At 49.6% G+C, this 26,289-nt stretch overlaps 1 protein-coding gene across 10 annotated transcripts in view; it reads left to right on the top strand.

The window, feature by feature from the left end:
* WNK2 (WNK lysine deficient protein kinase 2) overlaps positions 1-24,492 on the top strand; it is a 111,322-nt gene extending 86,830 nt beyond the window's left edge. For 4 of the 10 annotated variants that reach the window (XR_014796330.1, XR_014796331.1, XM_084898999.1 and 1 more), the window contains 4 exons: positions 2,921-2,965; positions 4,261-4,517; positions 21,891-22,002; positions 24,294-24,492. Coding sequence is in view for 8 of the 10 variants with exons in the window: in XM_084898999.1 (XP_084755125.1) it covers positions 2,921-2,965; positions 4,261-4,517; positions 21,891-22,002; positions 24,294-24,319 (440 nt within the window). In the remaining 2 variants the exon portion in view is untranslated. Of the gene's footprint in view, positions 1-2,920; positions 2,966-4,260; positions 4,518-21,890; positions 23,507-24,293 lie in introns of those variants that run through there. The other 6 variants (XM_084898995.1, XM_084898998.1, XM_084899001.1 and 3 more) reach the window with 3 other exon arrangements.
* The last annotated feature ends 1,797 nt before the right edge of the window (positions 24,493-26,289 follow it).

A 26,289-nucleotide genomic window follows, 5' to 3' on the forward strand; every position in this document is an offset into this window, starting at 1 on the left:
GCCCGTGTTCAGGCCGTGACGTGGTCCCCTGGCTCAGGCTCTGTCTGGACCTGAAGACATGCTGTGGGTTTCTAGATTGTTGTTTTGTGGGGCGAGGAGCGTGCGGCCTGCACTGGGCCCTCTTGTCAAGGGCATGAAGCCGTGAGCTCCCAGCTGGGGCTGCAACACCCAGGACCCCTCCCTTCGGTGTGGTCCCCGCCCTCGGCTCCGGGAGCTCCTGTCAGCAGGTGCCTGGTGACCCAGGGGCCCACAACAGGGAAGGACATTGGTCTGGCAACTGAGAGGTTGGCTACGGGGAGGTGGAGCAGAGCTGGAGTCCGGGTGCGAGCCCGCCTAAGCCGGAGGGAAGCAGAGTGGTTTCGGTTCTCCCCCTAAAAGGAACAGGAGACGAGTCTTTGGAAAAGTCAGCTGTGTGTGAACTTTGGAAGCTCCCTGGACTCAGAGATGAGGCAGGTGGCGATGGTGGTGCCTCCGCAGAGCTGTGGGCAGTGCCAGGCGCTGGAAGGCGGTGCCTGGGGGAGAGGTGGCCAGGCCTGGGCCAGAGCAAGGTGGGCGCGGCCTCAGCAGCTCGGGTGGGCGGGCGCCCGGGGCAGGCAGGCCCGGCCCGGTGACCGGCGGGCCGCCGTGGGGTTGCGGAGCGAAGGTGTCCCGGTGCCCTGCTGTCAGCCGGGCCCTCTCCTCCCTCCTCGGGGACGTGGTATGCTCCGGGCCTTTGGCTCGTGCCCGGTGTCCGCGCTGCAGCAAGGTTATCTCTGGGGCCTGAGGCTCGCTGGCGTGACCCCTCCACCCTCCTGGGCGGCCCTGCTGCCGGGGCTGTGGGAGAGGCCCGGGGGCAAGGAGAGCCTCCATGCAGCCTGCAGGCTGTCCGAGGGCCGGCCTGTGCCTGGGCCTGTGTGGCCCAGACGCTGCCGCAGGGCCTGCTCCACAGCCAGTGGGACTTGCCTCCGCTGGGAGGTTGGTGGCTCAGTTCACAGACACCAGAGCAGTGCATGGGCGCCACCCCGTGTCCTCTCTGCCGGACCCAGTGCGCACAGCCACTGTCGGGGTGCACCACCCCTCAGCGACGTGCCTCATCGGGCGGTGGGGAGCCCCACAGGGCCGGCCTCCGACAGCACCTGAGCACCTCTCTCCCCCACCCCTTGTTTATAAGCGCCCCCTCAGGCACCCGGGAGGGGAGGCATCGCCTGGCAGCCAGCCAGAGGCCGGGGAGGCGGAGGCGGCGCCCAGCAGGCTGGCTGTCCACGCCAGGAGCAGCCCTGTGCCTGTGCGGGGTGAGCGGGCGAAGGCGGGCCCTGGCACCCCTGCCGCCACGCGCTGACAGGACAGCCGCGGCCTCCGTGCTGCCCGCAGCGTGGACCTTCCCGATGTCCTGGGCCGGAGGCTGGCTCCTCTTCCCGGGGCCTTGGCCGAGGACGGAGTCCTGCGGGGACACCTCTCTCCACAGGAGACTGGGGTGGGGCTGGTCTGCTTTTCACCCCGACACCCCGAGGCCTCCCTCCTCGGGTTCCCTGTGGGGCCTGTGTCAGCCCCATGGCTCCTGGCGCCTCGCTGTTCCGAAGCCTGCGGCGGAGCCAGGCGCACCACAGTGCATGTGGGTGTGGTGAGCAGCCAGGGCGGGCGGCGCAGGCCGGGGACAGGCCGAGGGCCAGGGCTGTGGGCGCCAGCACCCGTGGCCCAGCGGCGTGAGCACAGACATGGCTGGAAGTCCCTCGGAGGGCCCGGCTGTCTGTGCTCGGCTTTCCCGGCCTGTCAGCGTGGGGCACAGTGCCCACTGCCGCTGGCCCGGGTTCCCGTGAGGTCCCTGGGCTTCCACTGCAGGCCTCCGGGTCTGAGCCGGCACCCAGCCGCGGTGGCCGTCCTGGGAGGACGGAGCCAGCCCTGCCCCAGAACGGCGGCCCGGCAGCCGCTCAGAACTCACTGGGCTGTGGAAACCCAGCTGGTGTTCAGGCCCGTGTTCTGGGTCACGCTGGGGCCTGCTGCAGGCTAGGCGCTAAGGCTCCCCCCTCCCCCGAGAGCATGACAGGGCGCACAGACAGGCTCACCCGGGCGGAGGTCTGGCTGTGCGTGTCCCTCTGCTTTTCTCTGCTCCTTGGAGCCGCAGGATGAAGGGCGCCCAGCGCGCTGTGCTGGCCTCCGGGGCGCGTGCTGGGGCTGCAGCCCGGAGCGGCGTGGGTGTGCCAGGGCCTGCTGCTGTGAGGGCCGTGGGCGGGAGCCAGACCTCCCTGTGCAGCCTTGCTGAGTGACCTTGGGGATGCCCGAGCCCCTGCCGTCCCACCTCAGCTCCGGACTCCCGAGTCGCTCCCTCTCCGCTCTCCGGGGCAGACTGTCAGGGCGGCCGACGCTGAGGTCAGCGTGCGCCGTCCGTCCGCACAGACGGGCCTGCAGCAATGGCGGGGCCGCCTGCCTGCCTGCCTGCCTGCCGGGTAGGAGATACCAGACCAGACCCAGTGGAAGAGCATCGCCCCTGCTCTCCCTCCCCAGACAGGCCTGCCTGCCCTCCTCCCGCGCTGGCCTCAGCCCGCAAAGCAATGTATCTTTTTGCACTCGGAAAGCCCCATGGCCTGAGGGCGGCCGGCTCCAGAGCCAGCTCACGCTGGCGCGGCCAGGGGCTCCCAGAGCCCTGCCTTAGAGCCGAGTGGTGAGCGCGGCCCTTTTCTTGGGTTGGTTTCCTTTTCTTTCCTTTTTTGGGATGTGTTTCTAGAGATGCACTCTTCTCTCTGAACGTGGGCTTGGCCTGCACCTCCGCCCTCAGCGAGCTCGCGAGCTGCACCCCGAGCTGGGCGCCCAGAGCCCGAGGCCGTCCTTCCGCTCGGCCTGCTGGCCCTGCTCCTCCCAACGCCGACGACTCCCTTAGAGTGGCTTGTCCCGTGCTGCCGTCCGGCCTAACCCTGTGGTCTGTGTCGTTCTCTCTCCCTTGCAGGGTCTGCCTTGAAGCGTCTCTGTCTAGGCAAAGAGCACAGCAGTCGTAATTATCAGTTTTTCACTCGTCCGCTCTCCATCGCATGGGCTTTCTGTGGCTAGTGGCCCTCGGCTTCTGCTGCCGCCTGCAACCCAGGGCCGGCGGGCAGCAGGCGTGGGCCTGCACTGTGCCCGCCCTCCGTGGGCACCGCTCACCACTGCCTGGCAGGGCAGCCCCCAGCGGTGCCCCTTTCATCTCTGCGGGTCTGAGTGTGCATTCCGGTCAGTTCGCCTCTAAAGCTGCCTCCGGACATCACACGTACCCATCGCTGATTGGCTCCTTTTCCAAAACCTAGGAAGGAGGGCTCCCGTGGGTGCTCAGGACGGTGCCAGAGCGGGGGCGGGCAGAGCGGGACCACCTGTCTGGCCGCCCGCCGCTCATCTCGTGCCTTTTTTTTATTTTTTATTTTTTTATTTTCTGGCTGGAACGTTCATGTAGACATAGCTCACGTGTGTAGCATCTCATTACTAACGCTCAACTGTTGTGTCTGCTTTTTTGTTGCTCGCCACTGAAGTAGACTATACTTTGCAATGGCTTGTTTGAAGAGATGGTCATTGGGTTATTTTTAAATAACTTAAAAGAGTGGCCGATTCAAAATTGCCAACCAGAACTTCTATGTTGAAGAAAGGGCGGGGCACCATTTTTTAAAAGTGGAACGTCCTGTTTTGGTCGTTGAAAACACACCTTTTAGTGGCGTGGGCAGTGCCTGCCTTTGCCAGCTCTGAGCTGCAGCCGGGCCCCACAGCCTTACTCCTGCTCCAGCTGAGGGGCAGCCTCGGGCGGCGCCCAGGTGGCGGGCCCATGGCGGGTGGAAGGCTCTAGGTCTGTGCCCTTTATCAGCACGGCCCCCAGTGCTCTGGCCAGGAGAGGTGCAACTTCTGTGTCTTAAATTCAAACACCACGCCACTGAGTCCCAGCAGTGCCAGCGACCCGCCCACACAGAGCATGTGCCCCGAGCAGCCCCTCGGCGTCCTCACGTCGGAGCTGAGCGTGCTGGCCAGACGGTTGCCTCCCATCCGCACCAGGAGGTTCCTTCCCGAGCCCTCCCGGGTCTGGCAGGCCGAGCAGCGTGGGCACAGAGTGGATGCTGCAGCGGCCCTGTCGCCCGCCTGGCTGAGGAGTGGTGACGCCAGGCCCCGCGGCCTGCTGAGTGCTTCACACGCCCATACCGGGCACGCGGGTCCCTAATCAGACCATCTCCTGAAGCAAGGCGTTGCCTGGCCTGCGCGAGACCATTGAGCGTGCAGCCGGCCCGTCGTCGCCGTGGCGAGGCCGCCAACGCTGCCTGTGTGCCTCCCCAGGGTCCTCCACCAGCAGCCTGGCCCCGGGCCCCGAGCCGGGCGCCCCCACCCCGCACGCCCAGGCGCAGGTGAACAACAGCAACAACAAGAAGGGCACCTTCACGGACGACCTGCACAGGCTGGTGGACCAGTGGGCCAGCCAGGCGGCCGGGGCCCCGCCGCTGAAGCCGTCGCTGAACCAGCTGAAGCAGACGCAGAAGCTGCAGGACATGGAGGCGGCCGCCGGCTGGCCCCCGGCCTCCAGCGAGGTTCGGGCTGTAAGTGGGGCGCGGCGGGGTCAGAGGACAGCATGGGAGCTGGGCTGTGACCTCAGGTTTCAGCAGAGCAGCAGCTCAGCCTGGCCTGGGTACATGTAGGTGGTGCCCCGGGTCTGGTGACCTCAGGCCAGAGATGTAGGGGGCCTGCATACTGCCCTCAGGGCACCTTGTTGGGCTCGGGTACGGGGGGTAGAAGCCAGGAGCTGTTGTCTGACCGTGTGGCTGTGCGTCTGCACCCGCAGAGGGTGCTCCCGGTCCAGGGTTCCGGAGGGTTTGTGCGAGGCGTGCTCTCCCTAAGTGTTTGTAGAGTTCGCGGGTGAGGCCGTCTGGTCTCAGAGTTCTTTTTTGAGTGTGGGCGGTCCTCCTGTGACCTTTTCTTTTGAGAAATGTCCAGCACCGGGGCAGTTCGGTGTTCTGCGGGCTCTCCGTGCCTCGCCTGCACGCTGTGGCTGACCTTTGCCCCGGCCTCCATCCCGGGAGGGTAAGGTTTCGCTAATGGGCTCCATTTCTTGTAGTTTTAGAACCGTGTGGAGTTTCTCTTTCTGTTAAACTCTGCCTTTCTAGCAATTGGTACTTCTCTAATTTATCCGAGTTTTCACATTAATTGTCATTAAAGTTCATGACCTGCCCATGCGAAGCAGCTGGGCACCCCTTTAGGGTCTGTGAACGGCATTTGCCTTTTCAAGCAACTCTTCCTGGCTCTGAAATTCTTTATTGTGTGTTTCATGGAGTTCTTCCTTTTAGTAGTTCTTCCCTTCTGTCTGTGGGTTGCCATTTTTGTACAGGAAGTTTGTTGCGATGTGCAGATCCTGTTTCCTCTTAGAGCACAGGCTTCAGCTGCGGAATTCCCAAGTTTCTGTTTTGTAGCATTTTCTTTGACCTTCAGTTCAAAATATTTGCAATTTCCACTATAATTTTAAATACTTTATTAATTTCCTCGTGATCTTTGTATTGACCGTTTGTTTATTTTTGTTGTTTGGTGTTTTGTTTTGTTTTGTTTTGTTTTGTCTAATTGAACTGATGAGAACAAACTGAGTTTTCAGTTTGTTAAACGTTGCGGGACTGGCTGCCAGGCTTGGTCACACCGCACGGAGGACGGCGGCCGCCCCTTCCTTCCTCCGACGGCCCTCCCCGCCTGAGCCTCGCTCCCTTCTCTCTGGGGCCGCAGCCCCGCTGGCAGGCACACCGCCTCTGGGCTGCCTCCTCGTGGCCCTTCTCCCTGCCTCTGCGGCAGAGCTGAGCCCCGCGTGCGGCCCCGGCCCTGCGAGCCCACCTGGCCCGGCGTCCGCTCCGCCGCTGGCCCCACGCGGCTCAGCCCGGGCCACGCTCAGCCTCCCCCAGCTGCTCTCCTGCTGCTCCGACGGCTGAGATTCTCACCAATGGCTTTGTGTGTTGGTTTGTTTATTATTTTTATGTAAATCTAAGTAACAGAATTTACCAATTTAATCCTGTTGAGTGAGGTTCAGTAGCATTCAGAACATTCACAATGTTGTACAGTCATCGCCCTGTCCACATTAGACCATGTTCACTGTCCCAGACTGAGGGGCGCCTCAGACTGCCTGCCCCGGGCCTGGCTGCCCCCGTTACTCCTCTGCGTCCGGCTCCCAGGGCAGGGCACGGCTGGCGTCTCTGGAAGTGCAGTCACGTGGCCTTTGCCCTTCCCTCCAGCTTTCCGCACTTCATGGTATTCGTTTGGTAGCATGTTTTAGAACTTCATTCTTCCCCCTAATTTTTAAAGATTGTGTAAAATACATATAACAAAATTTGCCATCCTAATCATTTTAAGTGCCAGTTCATTGGCATTAAGTACATTAACACTGTTGTTCAACCATCACCACCATCCATCTCCAGAATTGGTTTATCTTGCACCTCTGAAATTCTGTGCCATTGAAAACACCTCCCTATAGAAGCCCCGCCCCCGGCCACCCCCTGCTGCCTCCTGCCTTTATGACTCTGATTCTCTAGGTCAGGTCCCCATGTGAGTAGAATCACACAGTATTTGTCATTTCATACCTGGCTTATTTCACCTGGCATAATGCTCTCATGGTTCACCCGTATTGAAGGCTGTGGCAGAATGTCCTTCCTTTTCAAGGCTGGATAACATTCCATATACCATATTTTGTTTATTCACTGATCCACCCATGGACGGTTGGGTTGCTTCTACCTTTTAGCTGTTCTGAATAATGCTGCTATGAACATGTTTGAGACCCTGCTGTGAGTTCTTCAATCCATATATTCAGCAGTGGAATCACTAGATCACCTGGTAATTCTGTTTTTAACTTTTTTTAAGGAATTGCCAAATTGTTTTTCACGGTGGGTTAAACCATTTTATGTTCCCACCATCAATACACAGAGGTTCCAGTTTCTCCTCATTTTTGTCAATACTTTCTATTGTTGTTGTCTTCTTTTTAAAATAGGTGTAGTATCTCATTGTAGCTTTAATTTGCATTTCTGTAGTGATTAGTGATGTTGAAATGTTTTCATATGCTTATTGGCCCCTTTGTATGTCTTCTCTGGAAAAATAACATTTCAAGTCCTTTACCCATTTTAAAATATAATAGCATTGCTTTCTTGTTGAGTTTTAGGAGTTCTGTATTCTGGATATTTATACCTTACCAGACATATGGTTTGCAAATATTTTGTGTCATTGTGTGGGTTGCTTTTTTATCCTGTGGATAGTGCCTTTTGATACACAAAAGTTTTTAATTTTCATGAAGACCAACTTATCTATTTTTTTTCTTTTGTTGCCTCTGTCTTTGGTGTCGTAGCCAAGAAATCATTGCCAAATCCAACGTCATGAAGATTCCCCTATGATTCCTTCTCGGAGTTTAATCATCCATGTGCTATTCAGATTTTGGCTCTTACATTTATCCCTTTAATCTATTCTTTTGCATGTGGATGTCCAGTTTTCCTACAATATTTGTTGAAAAGACTGTCCTTTCTCCATTGAATGGAGTTGGCACCCTTGCTAAAAGTTAGTTGACCAAATGTCTCTATTCTATTCCATTGGTCTCTATGTCTGTCCTTTTGCTAGTATCATACTTTCTGTAGCTTTATGGTAAGCTTTGAAACCAGCAAGTGTAAGTCCTTCAACTTTGTGTTTCTTGGTTATTGGCCATCCCTCAAGAATCCTAATGGTGTGTGTGTGTGTACGTGCGCGCATGCTTTTAGGATGACTTTTTTTTTTTTTTTAAATAATGCCATTGAGATTTTAATAGTGATTGCATTGAATCTGTATATCACTTTGGGTAGTATTAACATATTAATAATACTAAGTCTTTCAATCCATAAACATTGCATGCCTTATTTGTGTCTTTCTTAATTTCTTTTTGTAATTTTTTTTAGTTTTCAGTGTCTTACTCTTTCAACTCTTTATATTTACTCCTATTCTTATTTATACTATTGTGAATATATTGTGTTCTTAATTTATTTTTTAGATTATTCATCATTCATGCATGGAAACTTTGAAACTTTGCTAAATTTATGAATTAGTTCTAACAGGTTTTTTGGTGGATTTTTAGTGCCATCTACATAAAAGATCATGTCACCTCTGTATAGAGATAATTTTACTTTTCATTTCTAATATTGTTGCCTTTTACTTATTTTTTTTCTTGCCTAGTTTCTCTGGCTAGACCTTCTAGTGCTGTATTAAATAGAAGTGGCAAAAGCAAATATCCTTGTCTTGTTTCTAATTTTAAATCTTTTACCATTGAATATGATATTATTTGTGTGTGTTTTAGATATGTATATCTGGCCTCTATGATATTGAGGAAGTGCATTCTATTTCTAGTTTCTTGAGTGCTTTTATTATGAAAGAGTTAATTTTGTCAAATGCTTTTGCTGCATTAATTATGAATGGTATATCACATTGATTTTCATATGTTAAACCAACCTTGCATTCCTGGGATAAAACCCAGCTAGTCATGGTGTATACTCCTAATATGCTCCTGAATTCATTTTGCTAATATATATATTTTCTTTTTTCTGACTAATATTTTATTGAAGTTTTTGCCATCAATATTCATCAGGAGTATTAATCTGTAATTTTCTTGTTTTGTATTTATCTGGTTTTGGTATCAGGGTAATGCTGGCCACATAGATTGAGTTAGGAAGTGTTCCCACCTCTTCAACTTTTAAGAAGAGATTAAGAAAGATTTTGTGTTCTTTCTCTTTTAAACGGTGGAATTCACCAGTGAAGTCATCTAGTCCTGGGCTTTTCTTTTTTGGGAGGTATTTGATTACTGATTCAATTTCACTATTGCTATAGGCCTATTCAGATTTTCTGTTTCTTCTTAAGTGAGTTATGGTAAAAGAAATCTTTCTGTTTTATGTGAGTTATCCAGCTGGTAGCTAAAACTTTGTCAATTTGTTCATCTTTTCAAAGAATTAATTTTGGTTTCATTGATTTTTCTCTATTTTTCTATTCTTTATTTTGTTTATCTTTATTATAATATATAATTAGTTTAATTTAAGATCTTCTATTTTTTAATATAGGATTTACAGCTATAAATTTTCCTCTGAGAATTTCTTTCTCTTTGTCTGAAATATAGATGTGTTGTCTCTTCATTTGTCCCAAGGTACTTTCTAATTTTCCTAACTCTGGTTAAGAGTAAACAACTAAATTTGTTGTTTAATTTCTGCACATGTGTCTGTCTTCTAGTGTTTTTTTGTTATTGATTTCTAATTTCATTAATTGTGTTAGAAAAGATACTTTGTATAATTTTAATCTTTTAAAATGGATTAAGACTTGTTTCATAGCTTACTATATATCCTGTTTTGGAGAACCATCCATGTGCTATTGAAAAGAAATTATATTCTAGCCCAGCTTGTGTTGCTCAGTGATTGAACATCAACTATGAACCAGGAGGTCATGGTTTAATTCCTGGTCAGGGCATATGACCAGGTGATGGGCTTGATCCGCCAGTATGGGGCGTGCAGGAAGCAGCCTATCAATGATTCTCTCTCATCATTGATGTTTCTGTCTCTCTATTCCTCTCCCTTCCTCTTTTCAGTCAATAAAAATATAAAAAAGAAAGTATATTCTGCTATTGTAGGTTGGAGTATTTTGTAAATATTTGTTAGGGCTAATTGGCTTATGGGGATGTTCAGGTCTCTTTCCTTACTGATGGGTCCAATTGTTCTATTTATTGGGAGTGAAGTATTGAAGTCTATAACTATTAGTGTAGAATTCTCTAATTCTCTAATTCTCTCTCTCTTTGTATCATTATTAAGTTGGAGCCCTGTTGTTAGATATGTATAAATTTATATACCTTGATGGATCCAATGTAATGTCCTTCTTTATCTCTTGTAACCTTTATTGACTTAAAATTTATTTGGTCTGATAATAAAATAGTCACTCAGCTCTCTTTTTCATCCTTTTACTTTCAACCTCTTTGTGTCTTTGTATCTAAAAGGAGTCACTTACAGATAAGCATATAGATTAATGAAGCTTTTTTATTCATTCTATCAATCTCTGCTCATTAATTGGAGAGTTTAATCCACTTACATTTAAAGTAATTATGGGGATAGAGAAACCAAGATGGCGGCACAGGTAAACACCTAACTGCAGCCTCGCACAACAATTTAAAAAAAATACAACTAAAATTCAAAATGGACATTTTCCAGACTATAGGAAAGTTGACTGACTGGAAATTCTACAACTAGAAGGAAAGAGAAAACCAGAAGAAAAATCAGAGGAGTTGTAAAAGCCTAAGATACGGAGACACGGTGCGCGCATGGGGAGAGGACTGAGCTGGAGAGGAGGGGGGCGGCTGAGTGCCTGGCTGGCGTTCCCTAGCGGGAAGGAGATAAAAGCTCTGGACTGTGCTGAACCCCAGTTCCAACTGCACTGAACCCCAGTTCTAGGCCAGACCCTGGGGACTCAGGCTCATATGGAGGGAATCTGGGCTGTAAGGTGGAAACTCAGGGGAGCGGCAAAAGGCAGAGTCCCGGAGTTGTGCCCAATTGCCCTAGTGGGAAGGAGACAAAAGCTCCGGACTGCACTGAACCCCACTTCCAACTCCACTTCCAACTGCACTTCCAACTGCACTTGGAGTGCAGTTCTGGGCTCATTGGGGGAGAGACTAGACTGTCTGGTAGTGGCGAAACTCAAGGGCACCTTTCTTTCAGAGGTGCTTGCAGCGAGTACCGAAGGACACTGAGGAATACTGAGACTCAGGAACCTCATAAGGCGGGGCTGACAGGAAGCCAAGGCTGTAGGCTCCACCCTGAAACTCTGCCCCATCCAAGCAGAGGCTTTTGCAGTTTTCCAAATCTAGTCGAATAAGGCTGTCTCCCGGCATAGACACAGCTGATCCTCACAGCCGATTGGCTTGGAGGTCAGTTCCTCCCAGTGATACCAACAACAATCAAGACTTAACTACAATAAGGCTGTACACACAGTCCACAAAGGGGTGCACCAAGAGTGTCCACCTAAGGTAACTGGGAGGCTGACCCACTGGGCCATATAGGACACCAAACACACAAAGCCACCCTACCAACCCAGGGAAGCTGTGAAAATGCCGAGACAAGGAAACAGATCACAAACCAAAGAAATGGAGGACAACAAGCGACTGGATATAGAGTTCAAACCCACGTTATAAGGTTTTTCAAGAATTTCCTAGAAAATGCCGATAAAATAAATGAGACCTATGAGGATATGAAAAGGTCTCAACTAGAAATAAAGAATACATTGTCTGAAATAAAAAATATTATACAGAGTCCTAAAAACAGAATGGAATATCGCAAGAATCAAGTCAAAGATTTGGAACATAAAGAGCCAGAAGACACTCCTCCACAGAAGCAAGAAGATAAGAGAATCCAGAAAGTTGAAGATGATGTAAGAAACCTCTGAGACAACTTCAAGTGAACCAACATCAGAATTATGGGGGTCCCAGAATAAGAGAGAGAGCAAGATACCAAAAATATATTGGAAGAAGTAGTAAAAGAAAATTCCTCCACCTGGTGAAAGAATTAGACTTACAAGTCCAGGAAGCACACAGAACCCCAAACAAAAGGAATCCAAAGAGGACCACACCAAGACACATCATAATTAAAATTCCAAGAGCAAAAGTCAAAGAGAGAATATTAAAAGCAGCAAGAGAAAAGCAGGTAGTTACCTATAAAGGAGCACCCATACGATTGTCAGCTGATTTCTCAACAGAAACTATGCAGGCCAGACGGGAATGGCAAGAAATATTCAAGGTGATGAATAGTAAGAACCTACAGCCAAAAATACTCTACCCAGCAAAGCTATCACTCAGAATCAAAGGCCAGATAAAGAGCTTCACTAATAAAAAAAATCTAAAGGAGTTCATCACCTCCAAACCAGAATTATATGAATTGCTGAAGGGGGTTCTTTAGGAAGTGGAAGAAAATAAAGATAAAAATTATGAACAACAAATACGTAACTATCAACAAGTGAATCTAAAAACCAAGGGAATTAAAAAACCTGATGAACAGTATTAACTGGTGAATATAATAGAATCAGAGGTATGGAAAGGGGGTGGACTGACGATTCTCAGGGAAAAGGGGAGATGGGGGTGTTGGAAGAGACTGAACATAAACTGTGCACTTATGGATGAGGACAGTGGGTGGTGGGGAAAGGGCAGAGGGTGGGGTGGGAACCTGGTGGAGGGGAGCAATGGAGGGGCGGCGGAAATGAGGAACATTTGTAATAATATGAATAATAAAGATTTAAATAAATAAATAAATAATTTTGGGAAGGAAGGACTTCTGCCATTTATTTATTTTCTATATAACATGTTTTTATTCCTCAATTTCTCCATTATTGCTTTTAAAAATATATTTGTACTCAGCCAGTGTGTCTCAGTGGTTGAGAATTGACCTATGAACCAGGTATTTGCCCAGTTTGCAGCTCATTCCCCAGTAGGGGGTGTACAGGAGGCAGTATATCAATGATTCTCTCTCATCATTGATATTTCTATTTCTCTACCTCTCCCTTCCTCTCTGAAATAAAAGTTCTTTATAGTGCATTATTTTGATTCTCTTTCTGTTTACCTTTAGGATATTACAATTAACATGTTAAATTTATCACACCTAGTTTGAATGATACCAACTCTTTTAAATAGTATATAAATACTCAGCTCCTCCATATTTCCATCCTACCCTCTTTGTATAGTTTTTGTCACAGATTGAATTTTTAAAAAAATATATATATATATTTTATTTCAGAGAGAAAGGGAGAGGGAGAAAGAGATAGAAACATCAATGATGAGAGAGAATCATTGATCAGCTGCCTTCTTTACACTCCCCACTGGGGGTTGAGCCCGCAACCCAGACATGTGCCCTTGACTAGCATCAAACCTGAGACCTTTCAATCCACAGGCCAACACTCTATCCACTAAGCCATACTAGCTAGGGCTGAATTTTTTAATGTTGTGTGCCTATTAACATATATTTATAATTATTATTTATTACACTTGCCTTTTAAGTTATACGTGGGAAAAAAGGAATTAAAACAAAAGTCCAGTATATTCACCTGTGTAGTTACTTTCTTTTTTCTCCATAGGGCTCTAAGTTACCACCTATTACCCCTTCATTTCAGCCTAAAGAACTCTCTTCAGCATTTCTTGTGGGGCAGATGTTTTAGAAGCAACCTCTTTAATTTTTGTTTATCTAAGAGTCTTAATTTCTCCTTCATTCTTGAAGGATTATGTCATTAGACATAGAATTCTTGGTTGACAGTCTTTTCTTTCTGTTCTTCAAGTGTTTCTTTTACTGATCTCTCTTTCTTCTTCATCTTAGATGCTCATAATGCATAAGTTGGGTTGCTTAATAGTATCCTACAGATACTGTAGGCTCTGTATACTTTTCTTCATTCTTTTTCTCTTTCTGCTTCCCACACTCCTTAATTTCAATTATGTGGTTTCAAGTTTTTAATTATGTACTCTGCCTGCTCTGTCTGCTGTTGGTTCCCTCCAGTAGAATTTTAAATTTCAGTTCTTGTATTTTATCTCTCATATTTCTGTTTTGTTCCTTTTATAATTTCTGTCTCTATTGATATTCTCATGTTGTTCATCTGCCATTTTCCTGGTTTCCTGTTTTTTCATGGTTTCCTTTAGCTCTGTCAGCATATTTAAGATAGCTGATTTGCCCTAGCCTGTTTGGTCTGACAATAGAGTGTTGGCCCTCAGACTGAAGGGTCTTAGGTTCGATTCCGGTCAAGAACACAGAGTTCAGGTGCAGGTTTGATCCTTGGCCCTGGTTTGGACGTGTGCAGGAAGCAGTCATTCGATGTCTCTGTCTCACATCAGTATTTCTCTCTGTCTCTCCCCCTCCTTCCACTCTCTGTAAAAATCGGTGGAAAAAATTATCCTTGGGTGAGGATTAACGACGACAATAACAAAGACAGCTGATTTAAAGTCTTTGTTTAGTAACACCAAAATCTAGACTTCTTCAGGGATGGTTTCTGCTAATTATTTTCCCCTTTGTATGAGCCATGCTTTTCTAATTATTTGCATGTTATGTGGTTTCACATTGAAAACAGGACATTTGAATTTTTAAGTAGTAACTCTGAAAATCACATTCTCATTTCCCCCAGTACTTGCTGGCTTTATTAGTTGAAGACTTAGCTTGTGTTTAGCCATTGTTTTGACTAAGATTTTCTTGAACACCAGGAGCTTAATTTGCCTGAACCTTTACTTCTTATTTCACTAATAGTGAAGACTTAGGACCCACTCAGGTCTTTTCTTGCTCTGGGCATGCACATGGCTTTCTATATTCCCTAGTACACAACACTTTTGAATGTCCTAATATCCCAAAGAAACTCTCTTGCATGCTTTCCTGTCCTGGCTGTAGGCAGCTTGTGTATGTTTCAGTCATGATCTTTGGCTCTGAGCAATTGTGGATGTTTTGATTGTCTTGCAATGTTTTTAGTCATACAAGCCATTTTTCTGCCCTGATAGACACTTGGTCAGACAGAGATATGTGAACCTTGTGTCAGCCCTTCAGGTGTGTCAGGTGGCCTCCAGACAGATTAGGACAGACATACAAAATAATTTGTGAATAAGATCTCTGTCCCCTCCAGAACCATGGGCTAGGGTTCCACACTGGGAATGTAGCCTACCTTCAAGATAGCTCTAAAGCCAGGGAGGGAATGGGCCAAGGGCCAGTAAAATACCACAGTGCTTTCCTACTTTTAAAATTTAGCCTTTTTCTTTACTTGCCTTTTGCTTCTACTTGATTGCTATAAACCTTTAGCTGTTCTCTGAAATTTTGATAAAATTAGTTCTCACAGTTTCTGGTCATTCTTTCAGTGCTTCCGTGGAAAGATGAAAGTTTGGAGCTACCTACTCTTCTTTGCTGACATCACTCTTAATGAGTTTCTCTGTGTTTGTGTATATTCTGTCCATTATTGAAAGAGGAATTTTTAAATTTACCATCACGGTCATGGGTTTGTGTATTTCTTATTGTAGTTCTTTTGTTTTTTGCTATATATTTTTTGAAGCTATGTTATTGGGTATATTCAAATTTACATTTATCATGTCTGACTTTTGAGTTGAACTTTTAATATTACCAATATTTCTATTATGATTTAAAATATATATACATTTTTTTTTTTACCCTAGCTGGTCTGGCTCAGTGGATAGAGTGTCAGCCTGCGGAATAAAGAGTCCCAGGTTCAATTCTGGCCAAGGGTTCATGCCCAGGTTGTGGGCTTGATCCCCAGTAGGGAGCATGCAGAAGGCAGCCTATCAATGATTCCTTCTCATCATTGATATTTCTGTCTCTCTCTCCCTCTCCTTCCCCCCTCAAAAATCAATAAAAATATTTTTAAAATATGTTTTTATTTAATTCAGAGAAGAAGGGAGAGGGAGAGAAAGATAGAAACATCAATGATGAGAAACCAAGATGGTGGCATAGGTAAATACCTAAATTGCTGCCTCACACAACAATTTCAAAACTACAACTAAAAGACAAAACGTCTATCACCCAGAACCATGGGAAAGCTGGCTGAGTGGATATTCTACAACTAGAAGGAAAGAGCAAAGAGCATTGATATATGCACAGCGCTGAAAAGCTGAGGTATGGAGGTGCGCATATTGGGCTGGCAGCGGGCGACTGGGTGCTTTTTGCAACCTGAAGGGAGATAAGCTCCCGATTACTCTGAACTCCAGTTTCTGGGGAGACGCTGGGGATGCAAACCCCTACAGGGAGAAGCTGGACTGTCTGCCATCGGGTTGGAAAGTGAGAGTGACTTTCTTGCAGAGATGCACCCAGCAATCATTGTTTACTGCGCTGGGGTGCCGGACGCAGAGACGCGGAAACTCAGAGACCCAGAGATGGCTGACTGGCAGTCATTGCTGTTTGCCATGCCTAGCCTAGGGACTCCCTGAGACCCTGCTCCACACAATCTACAAACCCACCCAAGCTGCAAACAGCGGTTTTTGCATAAAAATGGCCTGCCATATTGCAGCTTAACCTAACAAACTGCAGCTCTGGTCAGACAGCTCCAAAACCTCCAAACCCCAAGCAAAGAGGAGGAAACTGTAGTTCTCACTGTAGCTCCTGCAGGGTGGCCTCAGACGGTAGCTGACCTGCACACCATTGGAGATCCAGAAGCCAGTGTACCTAGTGGTCAGTGTGAGACACCAGATTACAACTCCTCACATCCATAAGTGACACATTCAAGAGGCAGACTCAGTGAGCACCAAAACCCCATGGAAACAAGTCCTGCCCCATAAGGGTGTCTCCAGGGCAGCAGTTATAGACACAGCCAATTGGCCTGGAGGTCACTTCCTCCCAGTGACACCAACAACAATCAAGAGTTAACTACAAACTGACAAAAAAATAGATCCAGATACATGGAAGCATGCAAAAGACTGAGGATCCTCAAAGGGATGGGGATGTGTGGGGCACGGGTGGAGGGAGTAGAGGAGGGAAAGAGATCAACCAAATAACTTACATGTATATATGCATAACCCATGGACACAGAAAATAGTGGCGCCTGGGAAGGGGCTAGAAGTGGGGACCATTGGGGGAGAAAAGTGTAACATCTGTAATATTTTCAACAATAAAGATATGTTTTTTTTAAGTTAACTACAACAAGGCTGTACACACAGTCCACAAAGGGGTACACCAAGAGTGTCCACCTCAGGTAACTGGGAGGCCAACCCATTTTGCCATATAGGACACCTAGCACACAAAGCCACCCTACCAACTCAGTGAAGCAGCAAAAATGTGGAGACAAAGAAACACCACAAATGAAAGAAATGGAGGAAAACAAATGACTAGACATAGAGTTTAAAACCACAGTTATAAGGTTTTTTAAAGAATTTCCTAGAAAAGGCCAATAAATTTAATGACACCCTCAAAGATATGAAAAAGGACCAACTAGAAATTAAACACACACTGACGGAAATAAAAAAAAATATTATACAGAGACACAACAGCAGACTAGAGGAATTCAAGAATCAAGTAAAAGATTTGAAATACAAAGAAGCAAAAAACACTCAGCTGGGAAAACAAAAAGAAAAAAGAATCAAAAAATTTGAAGATAGTATAAGAAGCCTTGGAATGACTTCGAGCATACCAACATCAAAATTATGGAAGTGCCAGAAGAAGAGAGAGCACAAGATACCGAAAACATACTGGAAGAAATAATGATAGAAAACTTCCCCCACCTGGTGAAAGAAATAGACTTACAAGTCCAGGAAGGACAAAGAACCCCAAACAAAAGGAATCCAAAGGACCACACCAAAGACACATCATAATTAAAATGCCAAGAGCAAAAGACAAAGAGAGAGTCTTAAAAGCAGCAAGAGAAAAACAGTTAATTACCTACAAGGGAGCACCCATACAATTGTCAACTAATTTCTCAACAGAAACTATGCAGGCCAGACGGAATGGCAAGAAATATTCAAAGTGATGAATAGCAAGAGCCTACAACCAAGATTACTCTACCCAGCAAAGCTATCATTCAGAATTGAAGGTCAGATAAAGAGCTTCACAGATAAGAAAAAGCTAAAGAAGTTCAATACCACCAAACCACTATTAGATAAAATGCTGAGAGGTATTCTTTAAGAAGAGGAAAAAGAAGAAAAAAAATAAAGATAAAAATTATGAACAACAAATACATATCTATCAACAAGTGAATCTAAAAATCAAGTGATGAATTAAAAATCTGAGGAACAGCTGAAACCGGTTTGGCTCCGTGGATAGAGCATCGGCCTGCAGATTAAAAGGTCCCAGATTCGATTGTGGTCAAGGGCATGTACATTGGTTGCAGGCACATCCCCAGTAGGGGATGTGCAAGAGGCAGCTGATCAATGATTCTCTCTCATCGAAGTTTCTAAAGCTCTATCCCTCTCTCTTCCTCTCTGTAAAAAAATCAATAAAATATATATTTTTTAAAATCTGAAGAACAGAATAAACTGGTGAATATAATAGAATGGGAGTGGATTCATAATTCTCAGGGGGAAAGGGATGTGGGGGATATGGGAAGGGACTGGACAAAAATCGTACACCTATGGATGAGGACAATGGGGAAGAGGTAAGGGCAGAGGGTGGGTGGGAACCAGGTGCAAGGTAGCTATTGCGGGGGGTGGGGGGGAAGGGGAGAGAAACAATTGTAATAATCTGAATAATAAAGATTTATTAAATTTTTAAAAAAGGAAACATCAATGATGAGAATCATTGATCGGCTGCCTTCAGCATGCTCCCTACTGGGATTGAGCCACAGCCTGAGCATGTGCCCTGACTGGGAATCGAACTGTCACCTCCTGATTCATGGGTCAGCACTCAACCACTGAGGCACACCAGCTGTGCTCTATTATGGTTTTTGTCTTTAAATGTACTTTGTCTGAAATTGCTTTAACTATACTAGGTTGTGTTGGATTATTATTTACATTGTGTATGATTTCCCATTTTTTACTTTCAGTCTTTATACCCTTATATTTTAGATGTAGCTCTTATAAACAACACATACTTTGGGTCTATTTATTTTTTGTCTTTAAATTACTTTGTTTATTTTCATTTAATGTAAATTATGAAAGTCTATCTTTTTCTTAGCCATTTTCTAGACATTACAAAGACCATAAAACACTTTAACTGCATTTACTTCCCTCCTGGCATTTATTGTTTAAATTATATATGGCCTTTCAATCCCATAACACAGTTTTTACACAGTTAGTATTCATCTATTTCCATGTTTACTGATTGTGCCATTTCATTCCTTCTTGCCTCTGATCTTCCATATGGAATCATCCAGAAGATCCTTTATGTGTACCAATGACTATCTTTTCAGTTTTGGTCTAAAAATGTCTTTATTTCATTAGCGTTCTTGGAGGATATTTTTAATAATTACACAATTCATGTTGACATTTTCATTCCATTGTTATTTAGCTACATTTCTTTTTGGTAGAAGTAGGCTGCCAATCTGTGCGTTGCTCCTTTGAAGATGATAAATTATTTTTCTTCTGGTTTCTAATAGTTTAATTTTCACAATATTTATTACTTATATGGTGTCCAAAAATATAAATTTTTATCCTGCTTAGACTTCATGACTCCAGGGCTTGATTTCTTTGTCAAGTTTTATCTCTCCCCTCCACCCGTGCCCCCCCCCCCCCATTATCTGTTCCCATGCTACTCCTGCTGACTCTGCCACTCCTCCTCTCATCCTAAGACTCCAGTCCACTTGTCGTTTTATTTATTTATTTATTTATTTATTTATTTATTTGAGAAGGAAGAGGGGGAGAGAGAAAGAGAAACATTGGTGTGAGAGCAAAACATCAACTGGCTGCATCCTGCACTGGCCCAGTCGGGGCACGTACCCTGATCAGGAATTGAACCAGAAACCTTTTGGTGCCACATCGGCCAGGGCCACCTGGGAGGTGTTTTACTCTGTCCCTGACCTCTTCCATGTTTTCTCCTCTTTTCTCTCTCGATACTTTATTCTGGATATTTTTACAGTCTCCAGTTCTCTGCCAAGTTTTCAGTCTCCTTCTCCTCCACTTAGTATTTTATAGTTTTCTGATGTGACTTTTGTAAGAAGTGTGTGTGGAGTAGTACATTTGAAAGTTTATCTGTAAAAGGAATTTGAAGCCTTAGAAGTTTTTGTTTTGTTTGCCTTTGGGCACTTTTACACCTTCTTTTTGGCTATCTCGTGTAAAGCTCCAGGTCAGGGAACTTTCTACTTAAAAGTTGCAGTAACTCTTTATTATTGACTTATTGGAGTTCTCTGTGTGTCCTCCACCTTGTACGGTGGATCTGGAACAACGCCCGGGTGGAGGGTGCCGACCCTCATGCAGCTGAGAATCCCTGTGTCGCCGGCCTCTGCATGTGGGCTCCCCCCAGGCCGGAGACAGCAGCTGGCCTCGGACAGCACAGCTGCTCGGTCAGTCAGAGGTGTGGGTTTTCCTGCTGGTCTGTGGCTTGTCTGTTTTCTTAATGGTAAAAGTGAAATGGCAGGCCTTTTAATTTTGTTGAGGTCCGGTTTATCAAATTATTTATGTTCAGTGATATTTCTGTGCTATTTAAGGAATCGGTATCTCTTATTGCAGCCAGGCCTGAAGCACCTCAGCTCAGCGGGTGTGTGATTGGAGGTGGGGTCGGAGTTCCCCTGTACACATCTCGGGTTGTACCCGCGTGCTCCTCGCTGCAGCCGTGCAGCCGCAGCCGGGCAGGTCCGTGCTCCGAGGCCGCTGTCTCGGCCCATGAGCCACTCTTTCCTCCCCGTGGCCAGTCTCCCCCTCATCAGTGTGGCTTCCTGGTTCGTTTAATATCTGATTGTGTAAGGCCTCCAACATTGATCTTCTTCAAGTATTTCTTGATTTTCTCAGCTTCTTAATAGTTCCATATATGTTTTAGAAACAGCCCATCAATTTCTACAAAAGAGCCTGCTGGGATTTAACTGGGATTGTATTGGTGGTTTATTTTGTTTGTTTAACTGGGTGAGATCCAATATATTAACCCTTTGCACTCCGCTGTCCCCTCTCAGGGGACATCGGAATTCTAGCATATCACTCGGATGTCCCCTCTCAGGGGGGACATTGCAGTTTATTAGTGATTACGGGGAATTGAGTTAATTCAACGCACGTTTCCGCCGCAAAGTAGCGTCGAGTAGCTGGTAGACAATGTCCAGAATGGTTCGGAGTGCAAAGGGTTAACATTATTGAGTGTTTCTCTCAGCAGTTTTGTAGGGTTCAGTGTGAAGTTGTTCTGTCATTAATGCAGCCCTATGGAGTAGATGGCTTGGAATGCCAGTTGTAAATTGTATTGTTTTAAAGTTTTATTCTGCGGTGTATGTTAGTATAGAAATGCAGTAGAGTTCTGTATCTTGTAACCTGCAGTCGTGCTGAATTTACTTGTTAGTTCTGGAAATTGTTCACTCTTTGGGTGTTCTTCATACACAATCTTGTCATCTGTGAATAAAGCTGGTTCTGCTTTTTCTCCGGCCTGGGCCTCCACGCCTTCCCTTGCCTCGGCTGGGACTTCCCACACGTGGCTGGAGCAGAGGGCTCTGGGGAAGGGCATTTGGGTCTCACATTGGCCAGGGACGGGGTGGGGTGCAGGACTCAGCTGCTGGCTCTCCCTGAGGGATGGGCCTCCTCGGCACCTCCTTGTCTCTGCGGCTGTCCCTCCAGTGTGGCTGGGGGACCGCAGCATTGCGCTCCCGGGGCAAAGCCAGTGGTCGGTGAGACTGTATTTTTTAGTTGCTGGATTCTATCTGCCAACACTGTGTCTAGGGGATTTGAGGTTTTCGGCCTCTGTTCTTGCTGCAGCTCCTGAGGCTCCCATCAGAGCGTGCTGGCCTCAGTGACCTCTCTGTTCACTGCCCCCACCCCCGCTCTGGGGCGTGGGAGCTGGGGCTGCCGGCCATTGGCTCACAGGCTCTGGGCACTGCCCCGCAGCTCCTGTGGCCCTCTGTAATGCACTGACCAGCCCAGTAGGAGGCCTTGGGTTGGGGGTGGTCTCTCGTGATGCCCTAAGGCAGTGGTCGGCAAACTGCGGCTCATGGCCCCTTGAGTTTGTAGCAAAGGCCAGCTTAGGAGCACCCTAATTAAGTTAATAACAATGTACCTACCTATATAGTTTAAGTTTAAAAATTTTGATTCTCAAAAGAAATTCCAGTCATGTGCTGTTGATATTTGGCTCTGTTGACTGAGTTTGCTGACCACTGCCCTCGGGGATCTGGCTCCACAGCCGGCTCTGGCCTGTGGACGCCTGGGGGATTGGCCCGAGGAGGCCAGGCTGCAGAGTTGAAGAGTTTAGAAAGGTGTCACTCTGGTGTCCACCGTCAGGAGGCGCCATGGCAGGTCTTAGGCCACTGGCCCCTGAGGATGCAGACACTGTGGGCCCCGGGCCGCTGGAGGCACTGACTCAGCCACATGCCCTCCCCTTCTTGTCTTGTAGATGAACACACCTCGAGCAGCAGTGGGGACACCATTTCTGGCCCTGGCGTCTGGCCCTCTACCCACCACGGTCATTCCTGGAACTGCCCTGGCCCTACCCGTGCCCATGCCAGGTACTTCCCTCTCTGGCCTCTCCCCCCCACCCTGTGCACTGCCTCGGGGCCAGTACGGAAGCCCACTCCCAGCGCCTGCGTCCTGGGGTCCCTGGGCCACCCAGGCTGGCCGCCGGAGCTCTCCCTGGGGGCCGGGCGTGGGCACAGCGGGTGGGCCCGTGCTCCCCGAGTTCCTGTGGCCACCTGTGGTCAGCATGCCAGGCCCCGGGCTGTGGATCCTGTAGCTCTGTCCAGCCACTTGACAGCCGGAACATGCTGAATTGAATGCCCACAGGAGCCAGGCTGTGTCTTGGCCTGCTGGTCCTGCCCCTGCCCGAGGTGCCCGGGGAAGGGCCTGCTGCTAACCCCACTCACCCCCAAGGTTCCCACGGCCACACTCACCTCTTGCATCCCCTTCCTGTGCTTGAATCGATGCTTCGCGCGTTGTGGCCGCCCCAGGACACAGTGCCTGGGGCTCAGCTTTCCCGTTCGCTGACGGAGAGAGACGTTTGAAGAATCATGTGTTGGAAAAGGTGCATTTCCTTTCCAATGGGTTGAGTGTTGATTTCTTATTTCCCATTTTAAGCTGCAGAGAGATATCAGTGGTTTACAAATCGGAAGCTGCGGTCTGACCTTTAGCTTCTGTAAGTGCTTTATTGTTTAAAATTGAACTGGTGACCTTGACTATGAGGAATTGCAAACGGTGGGGAGCTCTGCTTCCTGCGTGCAGGAGGCCTCTCGGGCTCCATGTCACCGGCACAAACGTGACACAGCCACGCTGCAGGCAGGCGCTGCTGCCGCCAGGCTGCGGTCCCTGGGCCGTGCGTTTGTCTCAGGGAGGAACTGCGCTGTGTCTGGCTGTGTGGAAGCTGCTGTGAAGTGCTAGGTGAGCAGACAAGCCCTCAGGCCACAGCCAGGCAGGGCTGCTGTGAGGGGGTGGTCTGCTCCTGGGAGCTGCCTCCTTCCCACAGCCACAGCGCCCCCTTGGCTCGGGCCGCCCCTCCTGCTTGCCCTCCTTCCTTTCCCCTGAGGCCTGGGGCCGCCTGCGCCCCCCTCTGTAGCCTGCTCTACCCCTTCATCCCCCCACCCCAACGCCCGTGGCCCCAGACTGCTCTCCAGACTCCACGGCTGCCCAGCCAGGGGCCGGGGTTCCTCCGCTAACGGAGACGGAGCCGTCAGTGGGACTGGCCCAGAGCAGCAGGACCCGGCGGGAGCTGGAGGCCTGCCCCGCACTGGCCACTGCGGGAGGCGCGGGCCGCGCAGCTGGCCAGCACTGTCACTTACTCCGTCAGGTCGGTTAGGATTGGCTTGTCAGGCCGTGCGGCGCGGCTTCTTTCTCCGCAAGGTGCCCCTGGTCTCTTGCTGAGTTTTACGTCTAGAAGCCCCACCCGTGCCCTCCAGCCCCCCCGCTCCCTCGGGAGTGTGGGCGCTCGGCCTGGTGCCCCCAGGGTCAGTGACACAGAATTCCCAGACTGTACATGAAGAAGCCGAATAAACATGCTTGTTTGAAAATAGTGTGAAACAACATCTTCTTACTGTGTGTCCACGTGAAAGCCGCCAGCGAGCCTCAGGAGGACAAGGGGCTCGCCGGGTGGCGGCAGCGGCTCCGTCCGCGCAGTCAGGCTCGGGAGGCGCGTGGGTCCTGTGGGCTCGGCTTCTGCTCGGCCCGCGGGTGCGCCCGGGCCCTGGATGGCGCCTCCTCACTGCCCCACTCAGCCTGAGCTGCACGCAGATCCGGGCCTCTGCCCGCGGACTAGTGAGCCTCATGGTCAACACCGGCGTCCCCACCCCTGTCCGCGGTGGCTGTTTCCAGGAGAGCTGGGTTTGCTGGCCCTGCAGGGGGGTGGGGGGGGCGGCTCTAGGCCTTGTGAGAGGAGGGTTCGGGGCAGGGCCACCCAGGTCATGGAGGTGCATCTGCTGTGCCATAGGCTCTGGGTTTGGGAGGCTCCTCCTGACCGACCCCCTTTTGCAGGCGCCCCCCCCCCCCCCCCCCCGTGGGACTCAGCACATATTTCTGGTCTCTTGCTCCGTGGCACGGGCCCCGCCCTCACAAGCTGGGGTCACCGTGCCTTCTGTCCACCCGACGAGGCGGCCGCCTGGTCTGCAGGCCTCACTCCCACTCACGCTGCCCTGCAGTCAGGCCTGGGGCCTCTGCCCGGAGTGGGACCCAGCTGCTGGGTGCCTGAGCTCCAGCTGGTGTGGGCTGGGGCCTGGCGGGTCCGAGCTGCTGCCCCGTGTGCAGGCGGCGGGCGCAGGGCAGGCCAGGCGGCGGCCAGGCGGCCGGTAATGAGTGTGGTGGTTTTGTTTTCTAGATTCTGAGAGTGAGAAACCCAGCTGAGCCCAGGCGGGCTGACCGACCCAACGCCAGGCCCAGGTCGTCCATTCGGAGAAGGCAGTCCACGCCTCGTGGCGGCGCACACTGTTTTGTAATCACTTTCTAAGCATTTTTTTATTCACAATTGGAAACACAAATGTAATGCAAGAATAAAAAATATTTTGGGGGAAAAAGGACTTTGGTTTTTCAAACTCTCCTTTCCAGTGGTCCCGCAGGGCAGGCGGCCTGAGGCAGCAGCAGGGGTGCAGGGAGGCTGGGGGCCTCGCAGGGCGCCTGGGCGCCCGGCCGAGGGCTCGGCGGTGACGCGCTTCGCAGAGTCCCGGTGAGTTCCAGGGGCTCCCCCCAGCAGGGCCGGAGAGGTCGCGGGGCCGGAGAGGTCGCAGGGCGACAGGCCGAGTCGGAGCAGCAGCCCCGGCCTGGGGGCAGGGCCTGGCGTCCGCAGGCGTTTCCCCCTCGGGCCCAGGGCAGCGCCTTTCCTCCGGGTCCCTGGAGGCTGAGCAGGTGCCCGCCTCGGGGATGGCCCGGCCGCGGGACGGCGACCTCTGCACCCACAGCTCCATCCGTTCCGCCAGCTTGGCTCCTGCTGGGGCACTGGGTGGGCCCCCACACTCACACGCTGGCACGGCCATCCCAGCAGCCTGAACGCTCTTCGTCCTGAGTCCGCAGTGCAGGGGCGCTGCCCATGTGGGCCCTGGGCCTGCTGTGAATGGGGCAGGGATGGGGTGGAACCAGCCTGGCCCGGAATGCTCTTGCTGGCGCCAGGGCCTGGGCAGGACACGGCCCTGCTGAGGCAGGAACTGCACTCTGTTTTCCACGGCTTCTGGGTAGCACTGAGTGCGTGCTGGGGAAGGAATGGGGTGTCCCTCTGAGCCCCGGGTGCTGTGAAGGATACTGCAGCTGTGGCAGGTGTCCCCAGAGCCATTGACATTCCTCACAAGATGCCAGCTGGGCCTTGCTCCTGTCCAACTGCCGGGAGAGGTGAGTGGGTGGTCTCCTGCCCCCGCAGCTTCCCAGGGCTCACGGGTGCAGCGGGCTGCCCCCGTCCCTCCAGGGGACCTGCGGTCTGCGCCGCGCAGCGCCTGGCGCCGGCCGCTCTGTCAGTGATAAGTGAGGCGCGTGCAGCAGACGAGCTGGGCTTTCGCTGTCCGGTTTGTTCTCCCGTCATCTGGGACTCACCTTACTGGGTTTCTCTGTTTACCTTTTTGAACAGCAAATTTCTTTAATTCATTCCTTTTAAACAAGTAGCATATAGGTGCTAATGGTAGAAATGGGTAAGCTAGTAGCTAGCGGTAAACGGTAAGAATAGTCCAGGAATCGAGTCCAGTATAGCATGAGGCTGGCTCAGCCTGTGTTTCCCGCTCTAATCCACTGCATGTGGCCACACAGGTGGACACGGAGAGCCAAGAGCCACGCGAGCAACAAGAGAGGCAACAAGTGCGAGAGTTCCTTTGTTAGGAAATGCAGTGGTCACACCATCTGGCTGATGCTCTCTGCTCCCAGGTGTGAGGAGAGGCACCTCCCCTCGCCCGCCAGCATCACCACACACGCATCTCTCTCTGCTTTGTTGACCGCCTTCCCTGTGCTCTGTGGGGAATTGACTGGCAGTTCCCTGGAGAGTGCAGAATCACAGATTCTTGATGAAGTTGCACAAATGACATGCCTAAATGTGTGCCTTGTCTCTGCTCCTTTCCTAGCTATCCTAATAAAAGCCTCGGTGGCCCTGGGGCATGATGTCGTCACAAGATGGCTGCCACAAGATAGCACAATGCACAGTGGAGGCGGGGCCCAGTGGCTCTGCATGATGAGGCCTGGGGGTTCGAGGCTCTGTGCAGTGCAGCGGAGGCCAGTCCTGACATCTCCTGCGCCTCACACAGAGGCAGCGGATCCCGGCAGAGGAGATGGGTTGCAGCAAAAGAGGGCAATTGTGGTGATTGGGTTGACAGGCGAAGGCAGTGGGGAGGGACAAGGCCTGC

This window comes from Pipistrellus hanaki (genome assembly GCF_964339955.1).
Source record: "Pipistrellus hanaki genome assembly, chromosome: 11".
Taxonomy (NCBI): domain Eukaryota; kingdom Metazoa; phylum Chordata; class Mammalia; order Chiroptera; family Vespertilionidae; genus Pipistrellus; species Pipistrellus hanaki.